This window comes from Trachymyrmex cornetzi, unplaced genomic scaffold (genome assembly GCF_001594075.2).
Source record: "Trachymyrmex cornetzi isolate Tcor2-1 unplaced genomic scaffold, Tcor1.1 scaffold416, whole genome shotgun sequence".
Classification (NCBI taxonomy): domain Eukaryota; kingdom Metazoa; phylum Arthropoda; class Insecta; order Hymenoptera; family Formicidae; genus Trachymyrmex; species Trachymyrmex cornetzi.
The window spans coordinates 125,880-152,909 of NW_017298918.1; the positions used below are offsets into that span (position 1 = coordinate 125,880).

The following is a 27,030-nucleotide window of genomic DNA, read 5'->3' on the forward strand; positions in this document are numbered from 1 at the left end:
TGCTGGCGCAACGTCTTCTAACCGTGAAATCCTGCGTGAAATTTTCGCCACGTGTTTTCCTCTCCTGGACTGGTTAACGCTAATTAACGTCACGTGACACCTGCACCGGAGCGAGCGCGCTCATCCGCGACATACCTTTTTTCAAGGAGGCTCCTCGCTTCGTGTGCCGACCCATGAAGCTGGAAAGTAGCTGCATGCTTTTTTTCTCTTCGACACTTTCAACACACCCCTCACACTGGTCGCGGCGATCCCGATAAAGCTATCGATCGCGCTCGCCGGGTCCCGGAAATACGCGCCGCTAAACAGCCGCAGTGGAGCTGTCGTTACTTATCGGAGTCTCTCACCACCTTTCCCATATCACCGCTCCCGAAACATATCGCCGGCTGTTACGAGTGCTCGCGTTCACCGTTCACGGCTTTCCCGTTGCATGCCGACAAGCATCTCGTTCCACCGGTTTGCATACGCGAAAAAGTCAAGCGAAGAAAATCTTCGCGTTCCACGATTAATAAACAAGCATCCTCTTTGAGAGCGACTCGGGAAAAGAGATCCACACGCAACACTCTCAACGCAGCACGACGTTTTACAAAAACTAAAATATTTTTTCTACAAACTAACTTTTTTTCTTATTTCACGAAATAAATACAAATGTTTTCTCTTCCAAAAGGCAAAAATGAAATAATATTAATAATGTTAATTTGCTTCTTTTTTAACGCTAATGTTGATTCTTGATATGTCAAGTCTCGTGGCATAAATTTACCTCGAGCCGTGCAACGAAACTTTCAAAATTTAATCGACTCGAAATCTGAAAGTGTAGACCTATCAAAATACATTAGTAGAAAAAATTCATTTGCTATTTAAATCGCGTGCTAAGTTCTACGAAACTTTTGCTCGTGCTCGAAAGAAACGGAAATATCAAACAGGCTCAATCTATGAAGTAAATTTCATTATCGATTCGTCTGAGAATTAATATTCAATTAATGCTGACGGTATTACAGTGAAGCTCAAAATGATATTAATTAATAATAACGACTAAATTATTTCAACCGCGAGTATGGAATAATCACGAACTGATTAAGCGAGCGGCGCTCACTTTGCAGAATCTAAAATCTCGTTGATCGAACGCTACGATTAATCACGCTGCTAATTGTAAGTCGAACGATCTCGACGTTGTTCGTTATCGTAGTGGGACAACTTTTCGGAAGATCCGGCAAAGTTCCACGTTCCACGAGCGCGCATCCTGCGAAAGCTCGCGGCGATCGCGGTACCGCGAGTACTCGAGGCGCGCTGCGCGGAAGCACTGAGGAAACACTTCGGTATCGGTCTTTCCTCCCGGCTCTCGGTAAATCGCCGCCGAACCACATTCCCTCTCGAAGGGATTGTGAAAGCGCCTGCGCCACCCTCCGACCACCGTCAGAAGGTATCCTGAAATCTCATCTCTAGCGCAATTAATTGACCAACCCCGTTGTGGATGATACGGCACGCTCCTCGCACGCTCGGTAAAACAAAACGTTCATTACCATTATGCGTCTTCCTCTCATCAATCGTATGAAACGTTGAAATGCTAATGTTAATATAGTAAAATGGAATGTCATTTATGTAAATAAGATAACTCTAAACGCTGTTACTATATTGAATACTCGCATATAATACATTAATAAATTAATATTAATTAACCAATAATAAATTAATAGCAGTAAACTAATGAATTAATTATTAATATCGTTATTCTAGATATTATTAGAACGCAGAATTAGGAAGTATTTCGTTACTTATAACGTAGTTACTTATAACCAGTTAGTGTAAGTTAATTTTGCTCATTCTTTCCATCTATAACTGTAACTTATTTAGTTACATTTTAGATGTATTAAATGCATTTTTAGAATTTACACACAAAAATATTATTAGGCATTAATTGTAAGTTCAATAATAAGAAATAGAAGTAATGGCCGTAACGGCTATCAAAGCTAGATCTGTAATGCTTAAATAATTCAATCTTGAATTACTATATATATTATAATATATATATACTTGCATATATATCATATTTGTAGTCATTCAAACTGCGCGCCGAATTGTTTTTCCGGACTATAAACTACTGTAGTAATATCGCGAATTAAATTGACAAGCAATTTTAATAATTTGATGCTCAATCAGGCATCATATTATAAAGACGTTAATATGTTGGAAAACTGTAAATAAATTTATTGCGAAAAATATTACCTCGACCGAGACTTGAACCCGGATCTCTTATATTCTATACGAGCGTCCTAAGCCTTTAGACTACCGAGGCCTTAGTAATTCTTCACAATAATCAGTACATCTGGAAACGTCTTTCTTTTCAATGTAATATAAACATAAAAAATTTTACTGGACCATACATTTGAAAATTCAACAATAAAAAATAAAAGTAATGGCCGTGACGGTCAAAGCTAGATCTGTAATGCTTAAATAATTCAACTATGAGTCAATACGTGGTTAAAAAAAAAACAGAGAATTATTTGAAAGGCATACACCACAACGCAAGATGTTGGTAGCTATTTTATATTTCAATCGAATTCACATATTAATGTGAACGTTTCGGTCATAAATTAGACCATCTTCAGTATTACAATACTTTCCCCAATTTTCCTTATCACTTACGCATACGTATATATTCACATAAGGTCTTTACTACTTAAATTGTTGTAACAAGTTATCCACGTCTTGAGAATATTCATTGGAAGTTCATTGTAACACGGAATCAGGAAACTTTGTGTTCAATAATTAAAGACGAATCGTCGATTATCTGACTACGCTTAATAATAGACAAATTCCTCTGGAGCATAGGACGAAACAAATTTAGGGCTACCTTCACTTTTTAATTATTCTCCTGAGAAAATATATTTAGTTATAAAAACGAGGGTTTTTGCGTGATTAATTTTACAAGATATAACGTATAATAAACTCAAATTTGCGTCTTTTATTCGAAGATATACGTATGCGTAAGTGATAGGGAAAAGTATTGTAATACTGAAGATGGTCTAATTTATGACCGAAACGTTTATTAATGTGAATTCGATTGAAATACAAAATAATAGCTACCAACATCTTGCGTTGTGGTGTATATCTTTCAAATAATTCTCTGTTTTAAATAATTCAATCTTGATAATATATTATATATTCTGCGAATAATTCTACTAATGTAAGATCCAACTTCGACTGTATTGGCTCTTTCCTTGTTTGATTTATATGTATAAGCGATCTAAATTATCTTATTATTGAATACTTGTAATAATAAAGATATATCGTCAAGAGTTTTTGCAATAATAAAAAGTGAAAGAAACAATTACTGGATCCATTTCATGAGCGATCGATGGAATATGATTCTTAATTATAGTCGACTAACGATGTAACGTGCACGCGTCGCGCCTGGCATTACGGTGCAATGCATATCCCTCTTGCGGTTAATAGCGACGGCAAGTAATTTGAGTAATGGGCCAATGATTACGGCAGCATTAAAGATCGCGCAGTTAACATCCGCGTATGACCGTTACTGTACCGTTAACTTAACATACAAAATCGCCGCTTTGCAGCTGTAAGCGAGCGCGTATTGTGCGTGTCACTATTAATTCCATCGATAAATTCCTCTCAAAAAGGCACGGGAAGGAGGAAAAGATATGACAGATCGCCGTTACGGATCTCAGATTATATCTCTAATAATGAACCGCAGATTCATCGATCATTCATGAAATTCTTCCCGAGGATGCAAAGGAATCAATTCCTATAATCCCGCTGGATTATCTTCAGTACTCTGGTAGAAATGTATGCAGTTTTCCTAGACACCTATCCAGTTACTATCTAATATTACTGTATTCTCATTAATTGTGCCGATACTGAGTGGAAAATGGACAAGAACTTGATAGAGTTTTATTCTGTCCATTTCACGAGCAGTTGGCTTGCTTATTAATCAATTTAATATCCATTATTTATTGTGTTTTTATTCAGCAAATAAATTCAGATTTTATGCAACTTTTGTATGCAGTAACTGCAAAGTGTTACATCCTGATTGGGATCCTAAGTAGTTTTCCTTCTCAGTTACTAGATAGAAGTTGGTGTAACTGTTTAGTAACTGCTAAAAAAATGCATGAAATTTCTATCAGGACCTGGTAGAAATGTATGCAGTTTTCCTAGACACCTATCCAGTTACTAACATATCTAATATTACTGTATTCTCATTAATTGTGCCGATACTGAGTGGAAAATGGACAAGAACTTGATAGAAGTTGGTGTAACTGTTCAGTAATTGCTCAAAAAATGCATGAAATTTCTATCAGGCCCTGGTAGAAATGTATGCAGTTTTCCTAGACACCTATCCAGTTACTATCTAATATTACTGTATTCTCATTAATTGTGCCGATACTGAGTGGAAAATGGACAAGAACTTGATAGAGTTTTATTCTGTTCATTTCACGAGCAGTTGGCTTGCTTATTAATCAATTTAACATCCATTATTTGTTGTGTTTCTATTCAGTAAATGGATTCAGATTTTACGCAACTTTATGCAGTAACTGCAAACAAAGTGTTACATCCTGATTGAGATCCTAAGTACCTGGCAAACGCCTTCTCAGTTACTAGACAGAAGTTGGGGTGTAACTGTTTAGTAACTGCTAAAAAAATGCATGAAATTTCTACCAGGGTAACGCCTAGGTGAGTTGACTCTTAATCGGCATTCACTCCACGAGTTCTCCGGAGAACGAAAACGCGACCTATGCGGGGCCGGCGACCGGCTGGAAAGTGCATGCAGTGACTCGGAATGCAGGCAATGCAGCTAGGCTTCGACCGGGTCGGAATCACGTGCATGAAAACGCGACCTGTGCGTTCTCGGTGTGTTACGTTTCCGTCGCTAAGAAATTATCGTGCTGTTAAATCGATCCAATCTGCTGCGCTCCAGCTCGAATGATGCTTATTTACGATCGCTCGATGTCGCACATTTCGCCGACTACGCAGTGCGATGCACCGTTGCTTAACGGCACCGTGAGTGCAAAATTTTCAATCTCCACAAATGCGCGTCCCGTACGGCATCGACTCTCAACGAGCCTCGGTGTGTCGATCGTTTCTCATTCCGCGAAGATGCATAAGAAGGATCTCATAAGAAAATGTCGTTGTTCAAAATTGACACGAGAAGAAGAAAAAAAGCCGCACTCCTGCAGCCTTGGAACACGGAATCGTAATGGCATCATAGGACATCATCGTGACTTCAAGTGAACTTTGAAGTAAACTTATAAGTGACAATTAAAGTCACGATGACATTCTTATGATATTATTATAACTTCTGCGTTTTACCTGAAATTCGAAGTCTATCATTTTTAATTTATAATTTGCATACAGAACAAACGGTTTTGCTGAAGCGTTAAAAAATTTAGCTAAATACAAATCCAAAAATAATTTTGTTAAACTATCAATAGTATATATTATAATTATATAGGACACTAAAATTGATTGCTAGAATGTCAAAACATTCCAGCAATCATACATTTTGTAGAATTACTTATCATGTTTGAGCGTCCTAGATAATCATTTTGATAGTCTAATAAAATTATTTTTAGATCGGTATCCAGCTAAATTTTTAAATACTTTCGAAAAGTTGTTCTTTTTGTGCAAAAAGAAATGTGGGTACCAGGTATGTTCTCTACATTTAAATTGCTTTCTTAATTGTGCGCGTCGTACGAAATTCAGCGTGTTCCCTTGGCCGGATTTCTCGCTTTTACTCGAGCGATGCAAAAGGTAAATGGATGTGGAACGGAACGACGGCAGGCGGTAGCTTCGCTCGTCGTCGTTGTCGCCGCTGTCCCGTCATCGTTTCGCTTCCTTTTCTCTCGGTTTTATTTGTTCCTCGGGACTCGGGACAACATCTGTCTTATATCTCGACCTGCACCGCCGCGTTACGCTGCTACAGGCCGTACATAACGCCGTCCGACGACGCCGACTTTATGGTGCAAGGTGCATTGCCGGAGAGAGAAAGAGGGAAAGAGAGAAACAGAGAAATAAAGAAAGAGAAGAAGAGAAAGAGAAAGAGCTTCGGAGAATCATCCGGAGAAAAAGGACTTGGACGGAGGCGACCGGAAAATACCGGGTGTCCAAGGAGGCCGCGTCTTGCTATCCAACTATCCAGGAGCGTAAAGAAATTCTAGAATGAGAAACTAGAATGGCTATATAATGTGTGTGTATAGGACTTATAATTTTGTACTTGAAAAATCAGACAACACGTGTACGAAAAGAACAGCTTTGCTAAAAACTTAAAAATTTTAGCTAAGTACTGATTTGAAAATCATTTTATTGAATTATCAGAATAGTTATACAGGACACTTGGTTAGTTGCTATAATAGTAAAACTTTTTGCAGTATTGCTCATCATTGAGTTTTTCACATATCATTATTTTAATGGTTCAACGAAATTATTTCCAAATCTGTACTTATATGTATACATTCCTAAATTTTTAGGTAATTCAGAAAAATCGTTTTTTCCCTGCTAGACTTCAAAAATATATTGTCCTAGGAACTACATATGATAGATCGTCACATATAAAAATATGTAAACCACCAGGCTAGACGAAAAATACATGACAGTAATCGAAATGACATCCTCTTCGTGGTATTCTAACATAACATTCTTTACGACGACGAGAAACATATGAGATAACATACGAAAGAGATCCGTAGAAAAAAAAAAGGAATGCCGTAATTAATTCTCGATCTTTTAACGGCTTCCCCATAATTATCGCGTACAGGCAATTCCTAAATTAACTCCCTGCGGATAACTAAGATCCGTTTGAAGGCGGTACATTCCGGAGGTTTAGAAAAGCCGCCGGAAACCTGTTCTCGTTTTGTCGAAAGACGCGGAGAGGGTTCCAACTGTTTCCCACCATGGTTACATATTTACATATTTACATAGACGTACGCGCGTCTGGTCCCCATGCGTATTTCTGAAACAGAACTATCCGGCTCCAAAAATATGCCCACGCGATGTACGCGTGGCTCTTGTAATTATTAATGTTTCTTGGGCACACAGTTACTTGATGAAGAAAACCATAGGAATTTTCAATAACAAATATTTGTGTCAATTAAATTCTGTCTGATCACACATCTGTCTATAACATTTCACGTTACAATCGTTAAGTTGTTACGCGTACAATGAGAGAAAATATGAAATTATTTTCACGTTCCCACGAAATATTATAAGAGTAATATTCATGTCCACGATACCAATGCAGATTAAACACGGTTTTACTTACTTTTTATCTTTTTCTAATTTTAAGGATTAAACAAAAATAAAGAGTAAATTAAATCGAGATTAGGATTAATCTACATTGATAGAAAAAGCCTAAATGTCACAGGACCGAATTTTAAAATAATTATATAATAAATCCTAATCTCGATTTAATATAATAAAGATTTCTGACACATTTGTAAATTATCGGCTCGTCAGGATTAATTGGAGTCGCGCATCGTTCATCGCGTGATTATCGGTTCGCCAAATGACGCCCGGAGAGGTCAACGCACCCTATATTCGCGTTGTCTTAAAAATCTCTATTACTACGAGGGAGTTCAAGATCAATGTTAAACAGATGCGAGAAGTATCAGAGCGAGAAGCGAAGCGCGATTCACGTGGCGTGACGCCCGCGCTGCGACCGCGACCTGTTGAAAAAAGGAAGAAGATATCGCGAGAATGACGGGGTCTGAATCCTTTCCATCTTGCTAGTTGCTACGACAAAGTGGCTCGACATCGTAACGCTCCAAAAGTCAAGCTGCGCGCTGCGTAACAATCGAAGGAAATTTGCATGTTTTCCGTGTATCGAAACGCTATTGCTCAAATAACGATAAGTTTTATAATTAAATAACGATAAGATATAATTAATGGAACTCGACATACTTTAGTATGCTAATGTTTCTACGTGTTAATGAAAATGGTAGATATATTTCAGATTGTAATTCGGAATCTTTATATATAAAATCTTTATTATAATATTTTAAATATAAGTTAGTAGATCATCTAACAATAAGTACAATGTTTTACGTGGCTACAAAATATCGGTAAGAGATCTCAGTTGGCATCTTTCTCTCTAACTTTGAACAGTCATATGGCAAGTTGTATCTAACTATAGCATTGGCGTACATTCAAGAGAACACGTCAAATTTTTAACTATTTAACGTGTTAAACGAACACGTAAAGTTTTTTGTAACTTTGAAAACATTTTCCCATGATCCATTTAGTAAAGATGTTTGTTATTCAGTACGTAAGTGTAAAGTTTCACGTCTTTAAAATGCATCAATTACAATCTTATTTTATCTTTCGCCACATTGTTTTCTTAACTTACTAATTATTTATTTTGTTATTCTCATTATTTATCTCTTCTTTCCATTATTTAATTACAATTATTGTTAAATTAATTTCTAGATCTATCAGACTCTACTTTCGATTCTTTTACGACTGGTTAAAAATAAGATTTGCGTAAACATTATGTAGGTATATAAATCAATGCACTCACTTCGAAAAAATGTAATAATGGCAACATATAAAAATGACAACTGTATAATTTTTATTAATGTAGAATTTATGTATACAGTTAAAAACTAATGTATACATAGCAATAACTATAAAATAGCCAGTAGCAGATTTAGACAGAGGCTCACGAAGGCCAAAGCCTAGGGTTGTCACCCTTCTAAGAACCAAAATTAAAGTAAATTTTATATTTGTGCAGGATTATCAGTTATGGCAAAAACAGAAAATTTAAAAAAGCAGGGCGAATGAAAGTCAGCGTGGTAGTTAATACGCAATCTTAAATCTTTAATCCATAAAATAGAATCTTTATTCCAAAAAAATAATACGTTTCAGTTCACTTTGGAACCATCCTCAGCAATACAATTCCAAAATATCAAACCCTTCATGTCCAAGAAAAAATTACCATCAGATTAACAGATTTGATGCTGTAATCCCAAGACATAGAAGGAATTCGTCTCGACATTGGATCAAACCAATTACAATTAATATTTTATACAAATTTTGTATTTTGATCCAATGTCGAGACGAATTCCTTCTACGTCTTGGAAATACAGCATCAAATCTGTTAATCTGATGGTGATTTTTTCTTGGACATGAAGGGTTTGATATTTTGAAATTGTATTGCTGAGGATGATTCCAAAGTGAACTGAAACGTACTATTATTTTTTGGAATAAAGATTCTATTTTATGAATTAAAGATTTAAGATTGCGTATCAACTACCACACTGACTCTCATTCGCTCTGTTTTTTTGGATTTTTTGTTATTGAATTTGGGAGAGTCCGTAAGAAGATTACATTATTACAGTTATGGCAATGTTCGCCAATGTGGCACCTTGAAGTAGTGCTTTGGCGTATAAAAAACAAATCTTGACGTTTTGGTGGAAAAGTGATACTTTTCGACGATAGCCAACTTTTTTTTTATCGTTCATTTATCTGAAAGGGGGCCAAGAAATACAGAGGAGCCTAGGATGCAAAAATGTATAAATCCCCCACTGAAAATAGCTTATTCAATAACACAAATATTAATTCTATACATATATAAAACTTGCGCAGTCGTCACCTTAATTTATAGTTGTTATTACTAAGTTTTCTTTTTCTCAGTGCGCGTATATAAAGTATTATCAAGTTACGTAAAGATATTTCGTTTCACGAGACAACCTAACGAGCCGCGAGAACAGGCGCGGATCCAGCAGACCCCAAAGATAGCAAGCGCATTCACAACTAGGCGAGGCAAACAAGCAAACAAGCAAACAAGGTTCCACCGTGGCGGAAGAGTTCGCGTCTCGGGTTCCCTCTGCGATCGCATCCCGATGAAGGAACGGAACGGAAACGGCTCTCGGACCCTCTCTCAGCATCGGATACGTAGCGCATACCTGGTCGCAGTGGCGTCGCTTCGCGGCGGCGGCGGCGGTGTTCTCCCCGGGGTCGCGTCGCTCATCGTCCGGGTCGCCTGCCGGTGTGCCGGCGGGCACACTCTTCTTGACTCTTCTCTGCTCTTCTCGCTCGTGGAGGGCACGCGACGCCCCGCAGTGGCCTGTGGCTTCGCCGCGCAAAGCAGCGCAAAGCCTCACACGAGCCGAGGCCGAGGCCGAGAAGGCAATTGAGACTGAGAGAGAAACGTTCCCTGACGATGCCGACGGTGACGGTGACGGCCGTCCTCGGCCGCGAGCGCGGCAACACTGACCTGCCACCACCGCGAGAGAGAGGAGAGAGGACCGCGACCGGATAACAGAACCTCTCTCCTCCGAGTTCCTCCGGCTGTGCAGTGTGCTGCGATTCTCCCTACTCTCCACTCATGCTTCTCTTCCTCTTCGCCGTTTTTCACATCTCACCTTTCTCTCTCCTCGTGAACCTTGCGGGTTGCGGGCTGCTGCGGGCGTTCTCGAGGAGTATAAGAGAGACAAGGAGCTACCTCATCTACTCTCGTGTCCCAGAAGAGATCTGAAGTCTCGCGCGGAAGAGAAATGCAAAAGTCTAGAAAGAGGAACGTGTATTTTTTATTTTCACGAGAGTTGGTGTTCTCCATTCAGAGGAATAAACACTCGTCAACTTCAACCTCTGATTAATGATGGATCTCTGAGTTTCTTTATTTTCGATTCCCTTATTACATGAATAAGAAAGACTGAAAAACGGACTTTCTCATCTCACGTAGGAACGCTGGAAATCCGGAAGGGGATTAGAGGGAGAAACGATCTCTTGGCAATTTCGCCGAGGAAGACATGACATCGACAGAAAGAGGGCACCTCTCTCTGCCACTTTTACTCTTCGAATTTTTTTTTTTTTTTCGTTTTTTTCGTTCATGAAGAGAAGCGAAAAGTAGATCCCGGAAGAAAGGGGAAATTGAGTAGCATCGACAGAAGGAGGACACGGTTCTTTTTACTTTTAATCGTAGCATTTAAGTTTCTTTCTCTTTAAATCCATAAATAGTATCAAAAGAGAAGGTTCTCTTCGAGTCGCGTTTGGTTATGAGAAGACGGAGCACCGACAGAAGGAGGGCATATTACTTCTTATTTTTAATTTTACCCTCTGATTGTGAGTTTCTTCTTCATTTTGAGTCCGTAAACAGAAGTCAAAAAGGAAACTTCTTCAGGTCAAGATCACCAGTTTAGGAAAAGACGAAGCGTCGAAAGATTGCACGATTTTCGAATTGTAATTCAATTCTTCGAGGTTTTTCTTTATTTCGGATTTCTTTATTGGCTGGCATGGAAAGACAACGAAGTAATATTGACGTAAAGGAGAGATCGCTTTTTCTCTCTGCAATTAATCCACTTCGTTATGTTAAGAAAATCAATTACTCCGTATATTTAAAAAATTGCAAAGATTATTTATTAATCTTTTAGCTCGTTTCTAATGCGCCGTGTTGACGGAAATGTGGGTTCGATGTAACGAAGGAACGCAAGCGATTAGAAAACAGATGACCGATGAGGAAGTGTCCGACGAGACACTTTGCTTGTTGCCAGTGAAGCCTGAGAAAAGAGCAATGCCTGCGTGCGGATCATTGACTCCTGATAAAGCCCCTTTTCTACCTTTTCCGCAATGACGTGTTACAATATACAAAGGGGGAGAGAGGGAGAGAGAGAGAGAGAGGGATGGATTCTATGGAAACTGATGAGTCCTACAATTAGCTTCAGCTTCGGATTATTGAAACTTAACTTCTTAGATACTATATAAACTATAATAAACAATAAACTATAGTAAACTGTACATTCGTTTTCATTTTAAATACATAATTTTTCAATCTAGGCTTGTTCCATCTTTCACTTACTGTCTTACTCTCTTATTAAACTTCAGCTTACTGTTTTACTCTCTTACTCTTTTATGCTCTTATTCATTTACTCTTTTTGTTTAGCCAAAAGATAAATTACTACATAGTTTATCTGAAAATGGAACAACTGGCTTAATAATATTAATACGTTTGTTATATACATATACCATATATAGGGTGTATCAAAAGTCTGAAAACAGTCGAATATCTCGAAAGCAAAGCATTTTTGAGAAAAAGGTTTCAGACAAACATTGTAGGGTTCAAAAAGCTCTATTCACTGATCACATCCGTTTGACCTTGGGTAGCGTCACCAAGGTCAGGTTAAGGTCAAATCGATTTTTTTTAATGGAACACCCAACTTTTTATTCCAGTATCTAATAGCTGATATCGAGAGCTTTTTAAAACATTATAATAAAATTATTTTTCATTACGTACTTTTTATAAGGCTTGAAGATTACGGTACCGCCGGCATTAATATTACGCAAGGTGTCCGACCGACGCGACGGCTAAAGTCTTTTGAATGTTGTTCAGGATTATGTCCTGAATAACATTTGTCAAGGCAATTAGAGATTATTCTTCTTGTTTTCATTTTTGCATTAAAAATTCATTTTTACGTTAAAATGAAAATAAAAAGTACAACCGCCAATGTGGCTTTGGTCTTGACAAATGTTATCCGGGACATGATCCTGAATAGCATTCAAGAAGTTTTAGCTGTCGGCATCGATCGGACACCTTGCGTAATGTTAATGCTGGCGATACTGTAATTTTCAAGCTTTATAACTAAAAAAATGCTTAATGAAAAATGACTTTATTACAGTGTTTTGAAAAGTTCTTGACACCGGTTATTAGATTCTGCCATAAAAAATAGGGCATTCCGTTTAAAAAAATTGATTTGACCTTAACCTGACTTTGGCGACGCCAGCCAAGATCAAATGGATGTGAATAAATCTTTTTAAACCCTACAACTGTTGTTTGAAACATTTTTCTCAAAAATGTTTTACTTTCGAGATATTCGACCGTTTCCAGACTTTTGATACACCCTGTATAAATTAAATATATATATATATATATATATATATATATATATATGAAAACAATGGTTTTATTATATCTAAAAATTTAGTTAGATACAGATTTTAAAATAATTTTATTAATCTATCAAAATAATTATGTATAAGGACACGCTTAAACTGGTTGCTGAAACATATTTTTCAACAACGTTGCTCATTATTGCTATACATAATTATTTTGGTGGTCCAGCAAAATTATTTTTAGATCTGTATCCAGCTAACTTTTTATTATTATATAGATATCTCAGAAAAATCGTTTTTTTTCTCTATTAATATAAATTGTTTCTGCAAAAGAAAAAAATAACTTTGCTTGTAAACTTTAAGTCGATAGCTAGCACGACTTTACAAAATGTACAATATATCGTAAAAATTACATATAATTTTGTTCACAAAATGTATATTTGAAAAAAATACCACCGCTTAAAAATGTTCTTCATTCCTCTAAAGATAGACCAGATTGTCGCATAACATGCAAACACAATTTTTTAATGACATGGTTGCGTCAAGATATTCCTCATGAATTCTACGCCGGGCAATTTATGTAATTGCGGTCTGAATTCATTAAAATCAAAAGCGTAACTCGTATGATGTGCGTAATCAAAGGCAACAGATATACGTACAACGTTCCACGTGCGCCGGTCGTTTCTACGTGTTGGCGTCTTGTTTAGTATGCATCTAGGTAAGTGATATATTATCGAATATTTGCTACAACATCATGCAATATTCACGCTTTATCGTTCTCTTCTCATGCTTAACGTCCCTACAAGATTTGGCTATACAAATTTACACGCAATTAGTTTGCGCGTTAGTATACGCTCGTGACCGGATCGATCAATAATTCTGCGAGTCCTAAGTTCCGAAGGCGGAGTGAACGTTATGGCGTCATGTAAATGTGCCTCGAGGGCCCACACATTTATATATACCTCGACATATCGCGTATTTATTGCGCAACAGAAATGGTAGCCGCACAGAAACCTGTGCGGTGAGAACCGCTTGCAATTTATATGGAAATACTATCCCTCTTTCAAATGCACTGAACGCGTTAAGCTAGCAGATAATGTGTACTTTCCGCCATGGTGAATGCACATTAACCAGGGTATAAATGTACAAAGTCGTCCCCGCTACGATATTATATTATGGTTATGTATTTCTCTCTCTCTCTCTCTCTCTCTAGCATATTTATAGCGCTCATACGCTGCTTCAAATACGTATTAATTATTACACAGAATTACTCCATTCAGTAATAAAGCGCATGCACTTTCGAGTCGACGTTTGCATTTCAAGTAAATGTCGGATACCATCGTATCAATTTTCACTCATTAGAGACTTCTTATTTTGTTTTCACGTCTGACCTACTTTATTTGTACAAATTTCTATTTTTATAACTCCAAAAACAAGTTTTAATTAGTCTCGCTGCTGCTCGACTAACTAATTCCTCGCGAATATCCAGCGTCCCAAGAATGGAACCGAAGCGTCGAATGACGTCAGATTATTGACAAGCGTCTCCTTTTCTCTCTGTAAGATTCAGCATCCTCTTCTCTTTTTGCCTACTATATATCGACAACTGTCACTTTCTCACTTCACGTAATTTCACACATGTCACGCAAGTACCGTTCTCAGGCTTCACCCTTTCGCAAAGGAAATTTACGTGATCTCATCTTCGCGTAAATTTTTTTTCTCGGTTATTCGCAAGTAAGCAAGTCCGAGAATTAGAAGAGCCCTCTTGATCGAGTTTGATTCTTACCTGATGCGTGATGTATCGGAGGGAGTATAGTTCACATCGTGTTCCCGCGTAACGGCTGAAAGCACCGACCCTCTCTATATCGGTGACGTCGCTTTATCGTGATGGTTTTCTTCTGGTACTTGTACGGGACATCGCGCTACCGTGCACCGGGAACAACGCATTGTTACGTCCGTCAGCTGCTGCTCCGCACCGCTCCGAACCGGCATGGCACGCTCACCGGGGGAGCAAGAGGGGCGCGAAGCTGGCTCTAGCGTGGAAAGAAGGGTACGAGGCAAACGACGTGCTCACGCGACGGGGGCAACCATCTCGACGAGAGGGACAAAGCCGAGGAAAACGCGAGATAGAAAGAGAAAGAATAGGGAAGGAACGGCTGATGACGCACAATACGAAGCTGGACCCTATCTCGTCCCAATTAGCTTATTTCGAACGTAAAATAATTAAAATTAGAGTAAAAATGCTCGTATATTTTAGAAAAAAAAATTACACAATGTCGTGGCTTGTTTCGAGCTTATAATTAGAATAACTTTAAATTGATGTAATTAACATAAGAATATAAATACTAAATAATATTCTACACAAACGTTTCGGCTTACAAAGCCTTCTTCAGTGTTAAAACGCAGAAATATCATATTAAATTAACAAATCAAATAAATAACAAATACAATGAAATTTAAAAAACCCTCAGTGGTCAAGTGTCAATATATAAACAATTCAAACGTCAAAAAGTATTATTATAACAACCCTAAAAAGATTCCTTTTAATAAAAAAACTTAACGATAATACGTAAATTAATATAGGGCATTTAGAGAGAGGAATTCGCGCTGTAATCAGTGCGCTTAAAATACTGGACGAACCTCAGTATAACTTGAATTTCGGCTAAACTCTAGCCTTCTTCAGCTAGACATCGTTGACAATAGTAACATCTACACACGTGGAAAACCTTTGGTTATCCTCCAATTATTATCCATAACCAGTTAATACACTGGATAGTCTCATGGAGATCGATTCAAGTTATACTGAGGTTCGTCCAGTATTTTAAGCGCATCAATTACAGCGCGGATTCTTAAATACCCTACATTAATTTATGTAAAAAGGTATGACAGACATTAATTTATATAAAAATTATGACAGATTAAAATAAGATAAGAAGATTTAAAATACTTCAGTCAACAATAGATTACATTATGTCCCTCGATAAAATAGTTTTCCTCGGTTGAAATCAAGAATCCAGTTTATCCCAGACTTGTATCAAACGATTTGAGAATTCATTAATTATGAGTATTTTAAGATATTGTTAATTTATATAAAATACTGTAATTTTTTAAAACTCTCAATAAGAGATCCGGTCAAGTACATTAAAAATTAGATGTTAACTCGTTTGAAAATTGACTCAAATAATTAATTGCTGGAATGTGTAAATACTCTATTTCTTGTGTTAAATTGTAACGAGAGAAATATTAAAGAAAAAAAAAATAGAAAAAGACGCGAAAAATATATAGAAATAAAGAGAGAAAAAGAGAGAGAGAGAGAGAGAGAGAGAGAAAGGAAGAAAGTTAAAGAAAAGTTTAACGCAAATTATCTTAATTTGTAAAATACAGGTGCCATTTCGTCGCGCGATTGGTTCTTAAAAACAGGTCCACAGTTAAAAGATAATCAGATGACAAACTCGTCATTCCCGCCCAGAACTTTCATCGGTAGAAAGTAAGGATTTACGCATTGAGTTAGATATTTTCTCACGATTTCTGCACGCTCATTTTAATGTCTTGAACGCTTACTATATACTGTTCACTTAATTACACAGTTTAATTGCGCGATATGCAAGTGCAAACGACGCGGCATTTATAGCGCAATGTCATATTGTACAAGTATATTATGCAGAGCGTGCTACTTCTAGCGGAGATTAATCAGTAAATGATAGAATTTTCTATAATCTGGAGATAGAGGAAAATGAGAGAGAGAGAGAGAGAGAGAGAGAGAGAGAGAGAGAGAGAGAGAGATCTTAGTTCTCATCAAAAACATATCTATTAAATAGAGAATATTATATCTGTTCTTTATTGTAGAAAATATTTCTTAGCAAAAGTACATCTATTTTTGCAGAAAATATTATTTCGCGCAAATATATATCTATTTTTCATTGTGATTGTTATTTTCTTTGAATCGAAATTTGTAATTTGAACATTTACGATCTTGTTTTAAGCGAAAAAAAAAGAAGTAGTTTTGTTGTTTATATTTATATTCTTAAAGTTTTTCACGTTTTTACGATTCATTAAAACTAATAAATTATTAATTGACGCCACAATATCTTAAGAAAATAACTCAAAAGTCTTTGTTTCATATGATCAATACGAAGAAGACATGGTAAAAGTAGAATGTACCATGTAGCAACAACCCCAACAGCATAAAATTGGCAGCAATATATTACTATAACATTGTTGCAACGTGTAATATTGCTACAATATTGCAGCAATATTGCTTTTGTGCTGTTGGGGAATGGTAAACTCTTCATATTCACATACTTATATGTTATATAGACACGACCTACTGGCAGAATATCCTTGAGCTTCAAGCAAATAGTCTGAAGAATTAATTACGAAAACGTTTATAATGGTACAATACAGTTTGAATGAGAAACGTTTAAATTTAGTAAGCACTTTTTCGATCGCTCCCCTCTGCTTCTTCTTCTTCTTATTCAATAAATTAAACGATGGTACCAAATTAGTTCTCGGTAAAGTTATCAAGTAAAAAAGCTTAAACTGTACATACATGTATGGATCATCAAAGTCTATGTCCTTATAAATTGTCGTTGCACTAAACAGAGAGCTCACTAAAACTTTTATAATATATTTCACTTATATATAAATATTAAATTATTTTAAATATTTATAAATTGTACTTTTACTTATGAATATTAAAACTTATTTATTTTAAGAGTATTGAACAACGTTGGATGAATATAGAAAGTAGTATCTCTTTGCCTAAAACGGAATTCATGAAAGCAATTAACTTTGTGCTCCAATCTACATTTTTTACCTTCAACGAAAAATTCTATAAACAATAGTATGGTGTTCTTATGGGGTCTTCACTTTCTCCGATAATAGCAGATCTTGTTATGCAGGATCTAAAGAAAACTGCTCTTGAGAGTTTATCATTTTTATTGGGTGTCTATGTGAAATACGTTGATAACATGACACTGTCAATACATGAAAAAAATATTGATAATTTATTTTAAGTATGTTTAATAGTTACCATCCTCGATTAAATTTTACTATGGAGTGAGGCGGCAATAGTTTAAATTTTCTAGATGTAACCTTAATAAAGAAGGACGATTATTTTGATATACGATTGGTATCACAAACCCTCGTTCTCGGCACGGTATCTAAACAATTTTTCGTGTCACCCGAGATGCCATAAAATGGAAACAATTATATGGGTTTGACAGACAGGGTATTATTATTATCGCATCCAACCTTTCATGAGAAAAATTTTAAGTTCATTATTAACATCTTACTTACTAACGGTTACCCTTTAAAACTGATTTTTGAAAGCATTAAAAAAAAGACTATACACCAAATTCGAACAACTTAACAAGAACATACAACGAAAGAAAATTGACAATTTAATCACATACTTTACTGTACCCTACGTGCCTTCAATAGCAGAGAAATTCACAAGAGATTTTTCAAAAATAACAGAGTGGTTCGTTTGGCTTACGTAGGAATTAATAAATTTAATACATTCATAAGAGCACAAAAGAACAATTTACCGTCTATTTAAATTACATTCTAATGTGGTATACAAAATTAATTGTCAAAATTGTGATGCTTCCTATGTGGGCCAAACTGATTGTTGAAGACACATATTAAAGAACATCGGAATCACATAAATAGGAACACTGCACAACACTCTATAATAACAGAACATAGAATTGAGCACAATCATGATTTTGATTGGAATGACATCATTTAGACAAAGAACAAGGGTTGAATAAAAGATTAATTTCGGAAGCGATTTATATATATAAAAAAACAAAAAATGGACTTAATATGCAAAATGATACGGAATTGTTGGATTCACTATATATGTATAATGATTTAATTTAGAGAAAATGGATATGTTCTTGTTTTATAATTTATAAATTATAAAGTCGATCTTATGTTGGTATTCATTTGTTTCCATGTTTTATAAGATATAAATTTGTATCGTCGAGATTGCGGTAGTATTTATTTTGTTTAACTTTCATACTTATAAACACTGCGTAATGCGAAACGTCCTCTTACACGCTCTCAAGACATTATTATAATTACATCGTGTTATAACGGATTATCGTTATGCTGAGTACAATGTAAGTTTTATCCATTTGATACAATCAATTTTAATACTTTGACTACGATAAAAAGTTCATAAATTTCACATATTAACTCGATTTTAATTAAATGACTGAATTCTTGTTTCCAGCTAAGTACAACAGACGATAATGGAAAGTTCTTAATTTTGGACAACAGCCTAGCGATGATTCATTTGACAACATTTACCTTATTGTTTTACAACGCATCAATTTTGATTCCGATGAATAATTGTTATACTGAAGATGACCTAATCCTATGGTCGAAACGTTTGTAATTGGTGATTGACATATACATTATTTTGAACTACACATGTACAACAGTGCCGACTCTCAGTAGCTTTAGGGCCTGGGCACAATAGAGGAACAGGAATTAGATATTAAGATTTCAACCTATCAGAAACTAATTACATCGGAATACATGGTTTCTGATAGATTGAAATCTTAATATCTAATTCTTGTTCCTCTATTGTGCGCAGACCCTTATATTCCTTTATAGATTTAATTTTTGGAGCTTTGTTTAATTTTAATTTTAATAAATATATTCTATGTAAACATAATCTTAAAATATACGACACAACTCTTTTATATTGTTATTTATTTCTATTTACAAAGCGTATACTTCTTGGCAGTTTTGCTCCCAATAAAGCGATAACAGTAGATAAAATAGATACACAGTTATCATCTATAGATAAAGTCATAGATTATCAAACGCAACGTTACCAATGGAAACATAATTATATATTGATAAACTCATTTGCACAGTCGTTTACCAATGCAAGGGAAAGATGTCCTCAGTTCTCCGCAAGTCTATCAGTAAAAGCAAACATCGATCCATTTGTTTACCGAGGTCGTCTGCTAGCCCGACATTCCCTGACGTGTTTCGCAAACGTTGCGAATTATGCTGTGAGAAACGCCCGTGCTTATGTGACTGCTACAGGTGAAAACGGATCCGCGATGCCTGGGACCGAAGTTAGTATTATACTCTATATAATATGTACAATTTGTATGTGCTAAGCAGAAGACGAACTCTAACATTTTAATGTTTCTAACTGTCTTTCTGTCAAGCTCGGCTGTGACAGTAACCGGGACACGGACAAAAGTTCCACGACGTGTCTAACATTTTATTTTATTGATTAAATATTGATTAGTCAATATTATGTAATAATTATTTATTTACTATATTAGTTTGCTGTTATTTATACAGCAGTAGTACTAAATTTGTTGAATCCACATTAGTAGAATCTAATGTAATCAATATTGTGCAATTTTTAGAATTCTTAATTTATACAATTTATTTATCATAATATATGTAGATCTTTTATATACTTTCAAATGATTTGCTGACTCTTATGTACCCTTCATATCTTATTGTTTTCTAATGTAATCAATTCTAATCTATCTTTTTTTTATTTTTACTATATTATAATAAACATTTAATTATCGTATCAGAAATCATATATCTTTAGAATTAAATAATGTCCTTTAAAATACTAGCTTAATCTTTATATTACATTCATATATAGGACAGCACAACGGAGCTGGGAGAAATAGAGAATGTCAGAGTGGTGGTGCGAGTTCGACCATTGAGCAGCAAAGAGTTTGATGCTCACTCCAAAAATATAATAGATGTGGATGCCCTGAACGCCGAGATCACTATAGAAAATCCAAATGCAGCTCACGGAGAGCCACCAAAAGTCTTTTCCTTTGATGCAGTATTTGACACAGATTCCACTCAGGTGGATATTTACAATGAGACAGCCAGGCCTATAGTGGACAAGGTGCTACAGGGCTACAATGGAACGATCTTTGCATATGGCCAAACTGGCACTGGCAAAACTTATACCATGTCCGGTGCTAAAACCTCCCCACAAGCCAGAGGAATTATTCCAAACACGTTTGCTCAGATTTTTGGTCATATAGCTAAAGCCGATGAAAATCAAAAGTAAGGCATCATACACACTTGTCTATTGACAACAAAATATGCAATAAAAATTGGCCTTTTACTGCTTTACGAAATAATATTGTAATATTATTTTTATAATTCTATGAAGAAGATACCTTGACACCTCTTATATTATTAAAATAATTCAGCATAACTAAGATACTGTTCTAAGCAAATTGAATTTATTTATCAGGTATTAATATACTAATTATTATTATTAATAGATTCCTCGTGCGTGCGACATATCTAGAGATCTACAATGAGGAAGTTCGGGATTTGCTCGGTAAAGATCAGAATACTCGATTGGAGGTGAAAGAAAGACCGGACATTGGAGTGTTTGTGAAGGATCTGAGCGGGTACGTGGTAAACAATGCTGACGATTTGGATCGCATTATGTCTCTCGGCAATAAAAATCGTGAGTAACAACAATATTACTGTAAACGGATAGCAATAGATAGCAATTGATTGTGCATATATACTAAAAGTAATCCTGAACTTGTGAATATAGGTGTTGTTGGGGCTACTGCCATGAATGTGTCCAGCTCTCGGTCCCACGCAATATTTACAATTACGGTTGAATCTAGTCAGATCGGTGAAGATGGGGAGCAGCATGTGAAAATGGGGAAGCTTCATTTGGTGGATTTAGCTGTACGTATATCAGTGTACACTTATGTGACCTAATATTATTTCTTAAATGGAAAATTTTCCAAATGTTTTCTCATCTGCATGCGTTCTATCTGCATTTTCTTTTACTTTTAGGGATCAGAAAGACAGAGTAAAACAAAGGCAACAGGTCAGCGGCTTCGCGAAGCCACTAAGATTAACTTGTCATTGTCCACATTAGGGAACGTAATATCTGCGCTAGTTGACGGACAAAGCTCTCACGTGCCTTACAGAAATTCCAAACTGACTAGATTGCTGCAGGACTCGTTGGGCGGAAATTCGAAAACGTTGATGGTGAGTGATAGAGAGAGTATTTCATACGTTACTTATTGTAAATAATTACAAATATGTTACTAATTTTAATAAGTAATATTGGTTGTGTTCAACGGATTCAACAGTTGAGTGAGCGCTCGCTGTTAATGGCTGTTCAGCAGAAAAAGCAGCTTCGCAACTGTTGTAAAATTCTTGAATATGATTGGTTTATACATTTAGATCCAATGAAGAACTAAGGGCAAGACCAATCATATTGAAGAATTTTACAACAGTTGCAAAGCTGCTTTCTCTACTGAACGCAGCCATTGGTTTGTTCTTTCAGATCATCCAATCAATATTTTAGATCTGGGGCACTATTCTGTAACTGTCTTTACACGCCTACCGATAGTAATCGGTATCGTTACGCAGCTTTTTCATCATATAAAATATCTACTCAACGACACCGACAACTGTCGGTAGGCGTGTAAAGACAGTTACGGAATCGCGCCCCTGGAAGAATACATCAATAGCAGCGAGCGCTCACTCAACTGTTGAGTCCACTGAACGCAGCCATTATAATTATATAATTATATTTCCACAATTAAAAAATATTTAATCTCTTAATATAATAATCCTTTGGCACCTCTAAATATCTAATATCATTAATATCGCGATTTTAGTGTGCAAACATTAGTCCAGCAGATATAAATTATGACGAGACTATAAGCACTTTACGTTATGCGAATCGCGCGAAGAACATTAAGAATCGTGCGAGAATCAACGAGGATCCCAAGGATGCTTTGCTTCGTCAGTTTCAAGTCGAGATCGAACAATTGCGCAAACAGTTGGAGGAAAATAGCGCGGAGCTCTCGGAATCCGAGGATGAATCCGAGGATTTAGAGGAATCGAGAGAAACGAAGCGAGATAAGAAAGCTCGACGTAGAAGGAGTCAAATGATGTCGATGGAAGAGTTGGATAAAGATACAGACTCGACAGAGAAGATTGATAAGGCCGAGAGAGACGATAAGAGTCCAGTGGATAAAGATGTCATCGAATTGAAGAAGACTCAGTAAGTTTTTGTCAAAGTGTAAAATTAACTATAAATAGAATTATATAACAAGTAATTAAATTTGTAATATCAAATGAATAAGTAATTTAAGTGCGAACGCTTTTAAAATTAAGTGTCCTAATTTCAGGAGTGAAAAGGAAGCGTTGCGGGAAAAAATGCAGAATTTACAGAACAAAATATTAGTGGGTGGCGAAAATCTATTAGAAAAGGCGGAGGCTCAGGAGCAATTGTTAGCTGCCGCGGCGGTCGAACTCGAGCAACGGAAAAGCCGCGAAGAGCAATTAAAGAGGGCCATTAAAGCAAAAGAGGCAGAACGCATCGATATCGAAGAGAAGTATTCATCTCTCCAGGAGGAAGCAGCTGGAAAAACGAAAAAATTGGCGCGCGTATACACAATGTTAATGTCTGTCAAGGCAGAGTTGTCCGATCTGCAGCAGGAACACCAAAGAGAGATGGAAGGTCTTCTGGAGGGTGTACGAGGAATTGGCAGAGAATTGCAGCTGCAGAATCTCATTGTGAATCATTATATTCCCGTGCAATATCAGGTTTGTGTGGAAGTATTGCGCAATTTCTTTAACATTTTTTAAATGATATTAACTAAAAAGAAATAAAAGTATGAAATATTAGTTTTCAAATTAATCAAAACAGAGCAAAGATTCTGAAAAGCATTGGTCAAAGTTAATGTTATTTTATTAATGTCATTTCACGAGTACACTAAATGTGTTCAAATATATCTTTGCACTGTTTTATAGACAATGATCAAGAGATATGTTCACTGGAATGAGGATATAGGCGAATGGCAACTCAAGTGCGTAGCATATACAGGGAATAATATGCGCAAAGCGCAAACCGCATCGCCAGCAGGGAATAATAAAGACGTAAGATTATTCATTTGGTCGTGTTAATTTTAGAAAGGAGATATCATTTTTTTGTTAATATCCAAAATTGATCGAAACCTCATGACCAAAATTTCGATCTAGGTACATAATAATATATAAAAATGTTTTTATTATACTTTTGCAGACAATGCCACCAGACATGTCGAACATATATCTCTCTTACAACATCGGAATAGACAATACGTTTGTGCAACCAAAGAAAGTGCGAAGCCGTTCTGGCGTACCCAGACCAACTACCGCGCATCGACGTACACCACACTAAACATGAAAATTCTCAGTCGTGGAATCACGAAGATTTATCTTTTCTCATATTTTTATAGATCTATTTTTTGGTGACTCACGCATCCATGTTTGTTTGCGTAAACGTGCAGTATATTTGCAATGTACTCGTATCGACTTGGTGCGATTAGATAATATACTCGTTTGCGGTTTCGCGCGAGCGCGCGCGCGAGAGAGAGAGAGAGAGAGAGAGAGAGAATGTCCTGTATTACTTTTAAAATTTAAATGATATCTCGAAACTCTCTTCTTGTTTTTATACAGATGTAATATGTGCGAAAGATGCCTAATTATATCGTAAATATGATTGAGAACATAATTTAACACTGGTCACAGACACAGTAGACGAATCCAAAACTATTTAAACGTATTCTTTATTGAAACACTTTGGAGCACGCCATAGAAGGCACAAGTATTTGTCCAAGAGTATTCAATTTTTTATTTATAAGATATAATGTAACAAAAGTATTCCAACAGAGTCACAAATCGTACATGTTAAAATATTATTAGAAATATACATTTTCGTGTTAATATAATATACGAGAGAGATCATTCTAGTAATATAGAAAATGATATGAGTCCATTAGAAAAGTGAAAAGACAATGCTGTACCTGTGGAATGACAAAGATTTCAGAAACTCGAACTATAAATTCATGATATCATATTTACATAATATTTATAGATTCGGTTAAAAATACGATGTTTCTCTCAAGAGAAATTTATTCTACATTTAGGAATTCGTATATCTCTCTTCGGTAGCTTTATTCGCTTATACTTGCTCCCTACATGATTCCTTCGGACAAACTTGGCATAAGAAATTACATAAAACAATAAAAAAAATAAACTAGAGATAATACAGCGCAAACATTTATAATTAATATGAAATATCATTATCAAATAATTGCGATAGAGCATTACGAGCGTTAGAACGTTTTATTTGATTAAGTAGCCATTTTTATGTGCTATAGTGATATTAGATTCGTGACAAAAGATTTTTAGACAACGTGAACATTTAAAAATATCGCGAGAACGTCCGGGAAAATCACACGTTTTTAAATGGATTTTGCGTTGTCTAAATGTTTTATACTCTCTCGTAGATCTTTTAGAATGTCTAACGAGATATGTGCATTTATTATTTACTGTGATACCGAAATGCTTTTTCGCGTATGTTTTTGATTGAGTTTTCGCCAAATACTTTGTTTAGCGTTATAGCCGAGCCAGCGCTGAGTATTTATTGTTGTCGCGACGTAGGTGTCCTGTTTTTGTATTTTTTATTTAAGAAATAAAGAAGACAAATTTCGATCAGCCGTTATTCCTGATAATCTCGCGAACTACTTTCATCACATCGAACTTTAAAAATTTCCTATTCTATCAATATTCCCTGATCCACTTGTCAATCCAAAATCGATGGAATTTGCGTGTCATGCGAACACTGTATGGATCGTTACTGTTAGTTTCTCGTAAGTCAAGATGATGCGCAGCATCCGGCATTATTATTGCAATCGCTGACTGGGATAAATTGCGGAGTACACCTCCGCTCGCCCACGGATCTAGTAATCCGTTGCTGCAAAAAAAAATAAAAGTTTATTGATGACTTAGCAATGAAAAGTTGTAGAAAATAGACGCAAAATTAAAATAATATCGAAATGAAAGTGTGAGAATATTAATAATATTAGAAAGGGAATAAAAATATAAAATAGAGAGAAAGAAAATCTATAATATAGCAGTATAATAAAATTAGAAACAGAAATATGTATAAAAGATGAGAGAAGCAAGAAAAAATTTAAATTTACTTATTGTTTCATGTACCTGAAAATGATGTTACTTGCGCTGCTAAAATCCTGACAACCGTACTGCTCACAAACTAGATAAGGTTGCGGCGATACAGAATATTTCTTGAAACAGGTATCGTTATAATCTGCGATACTCCACTTCACCGGCTCAAACATATCATTGATGCCATCGGTACATATCGGCATCACCATTTCTGTGCATGCTTGATAATCCCATCCCTGATCAGCGTCCAAGCCTGGCTCTGCATTTTTTATGGAGGTACAATTTGTTTTTCCTGTATAGTTGGTATAAACACTGATAGCTCGATGAAGTGCCAATAACAGCGGTTTTCCCGTTAATGACACGTTTGTTAAATGTTGACAGAAAACCTGAGCAATAACATTCAAATCATCAGCTCGGAAATCTTCAAATTGATTTTAATTAGAATCTATATATTACTCTGATATATACGTATAGCACGGAATGTAATAATTTTGTCCAACTTTCAATAAGGAAAAAATATATTCAACCGAAAATCCATGCAAGAAAGTTTATGATTTCAAAGTTAGAGATATGCCCTTACATTAATCGGATTTCCAGGTAATGGCGCTAAGAAGTTAGTTTCGTACGGATAGTTGACCATGGCCAGGTTTATGTAGACTTCCTGTAAGAAATTTTTCAGCGTTTTAACATCCTCCGCGGTTTTCAGTGACTCGCACAGTTTCCAATTATCCGACAGCCATTTTTTGCCCTCGTCTAAAACAGCAAGGATCAGAGAATTAGCAAAGAGGGGTCAGCGAATTAACGCGAAGCGTTGGAGAACTATCTCGTTACCGTTTGAAGTCACATTTGTTATCGTGCTCCACGCCTTCTGGATAAGCTTCGGACACGTTGGATTTGCTATTTTATAGTCCGAGGTTGTTATCCGAGCAAACACCTCGCAATCCACAATACCAGTAAACTGTAGAAGTGGCGCGGAAGATGCAATCGCGCTGCAACGCATCGATAATATCATATGTAATATTATATGTTTGATATACTATCAACTTTACAGAAAAACTGCAAGAGACAAAAATCATTTATTTTCTTCTCATAAAGTTCTGAGAATTTTTTCAGAATTTTTTATCAACTTTTTAGTACTGCATTTTCTTATTTTTACCAACATGAGAAAATACGGTATTAAAAAATTCTGAA

General features: G+C 36.0%; 3 protein-coding genes across 8 annotated transcripts in view; 1 reads left to right on the plus strand and 2 right to left on the minus strand.

Annotated features, from left to right (window-relative positions):
- LOC108764399 (extended synaptotagmin-2) overlaps positions 1-14,745 on the minus strand; it is a 38,000-nt gene extending 23,255 nt beyond the window's left edge. The window contains exon 1 of one of the 6 annotated variants that reach the window (XM_018512641.1): positions 14,618-14,745. Coding sequence is in view for 4 of the 6 variants with exons in the window: in XM_018512635.1 (XP_018368137.1) it covers positions 136-196 (61 nt within the window). In the remaining 2 variants the exon portion in view is untranslated. Of the gene's footprint in view, positions 1-135; positions 473-9,911; positions 10,221-14,617 lie in introns of those variants that run through there. The other 5 variants (XM_018512639.1, XM_018512635.1, XM_018512637.1 and 2 more) reach the window with 5 other exon arrangements.
- Positions 14,746-19,814: 5,069 nt separating this feature from the next.
- Klp64D (kinesin-like protein 64D) lies at positions 19,815-24,052 on the plus strand. Its single transcript, XM_018512583.1, has 9 exons — positions 19,815-19,931; positions 20,486-20,904; positions 21,129-21,319; positions 21,413-21,552; positions 21,664-21,861; positions 22,500-22,888; positions 23,016-23,433; positions 23,641-23,766; positions 23,912-24,052. The coding sequence occupies exons 1-9, from the start codon at positions 19,917-19,919 to the stop codon at positions 24,047-24,049; spliced, it is 2,034 nt and encodes a 677-aa protein (XP_018368085.1). The 5' UTR covers positions 19,815-19,916; the 3' UTR covers positions 24,050-24,052.
- A 68-nt stretch (positions 24,053-24,120) lies between these two features.
- LOC108764372 (lysosomal Pro-X carboxypeptidase) overlaps positions 24,121-27,030 on the minus strand; it is a 7,569-nt gene continuing 4,659 nt past the window's right edge. Inside the window, exons 4-7 of the mRNA XM_018512590.1 lie at positions 26,671-26,828; positions 26,420-26,592; positions 25,873-26,225; positions 24,121-25,627 (exon numbers count right to left, since the gene is read on the minus strand). Coding sequence (XP_018368092.1) covers positions 25,435-25,627; positions 25,873-26,225; positions 26,420-26,592; positions 26,671-26,828 — 877 coding nt within the window. The 3' untranslated portion in view covers positions 24,121-25,434. The remainder of the gene's footprint in view (positions 25,628-25,872; positions 26,226-26,419; positions 26,593-26,670; positions 26,829-27,030) is intronic.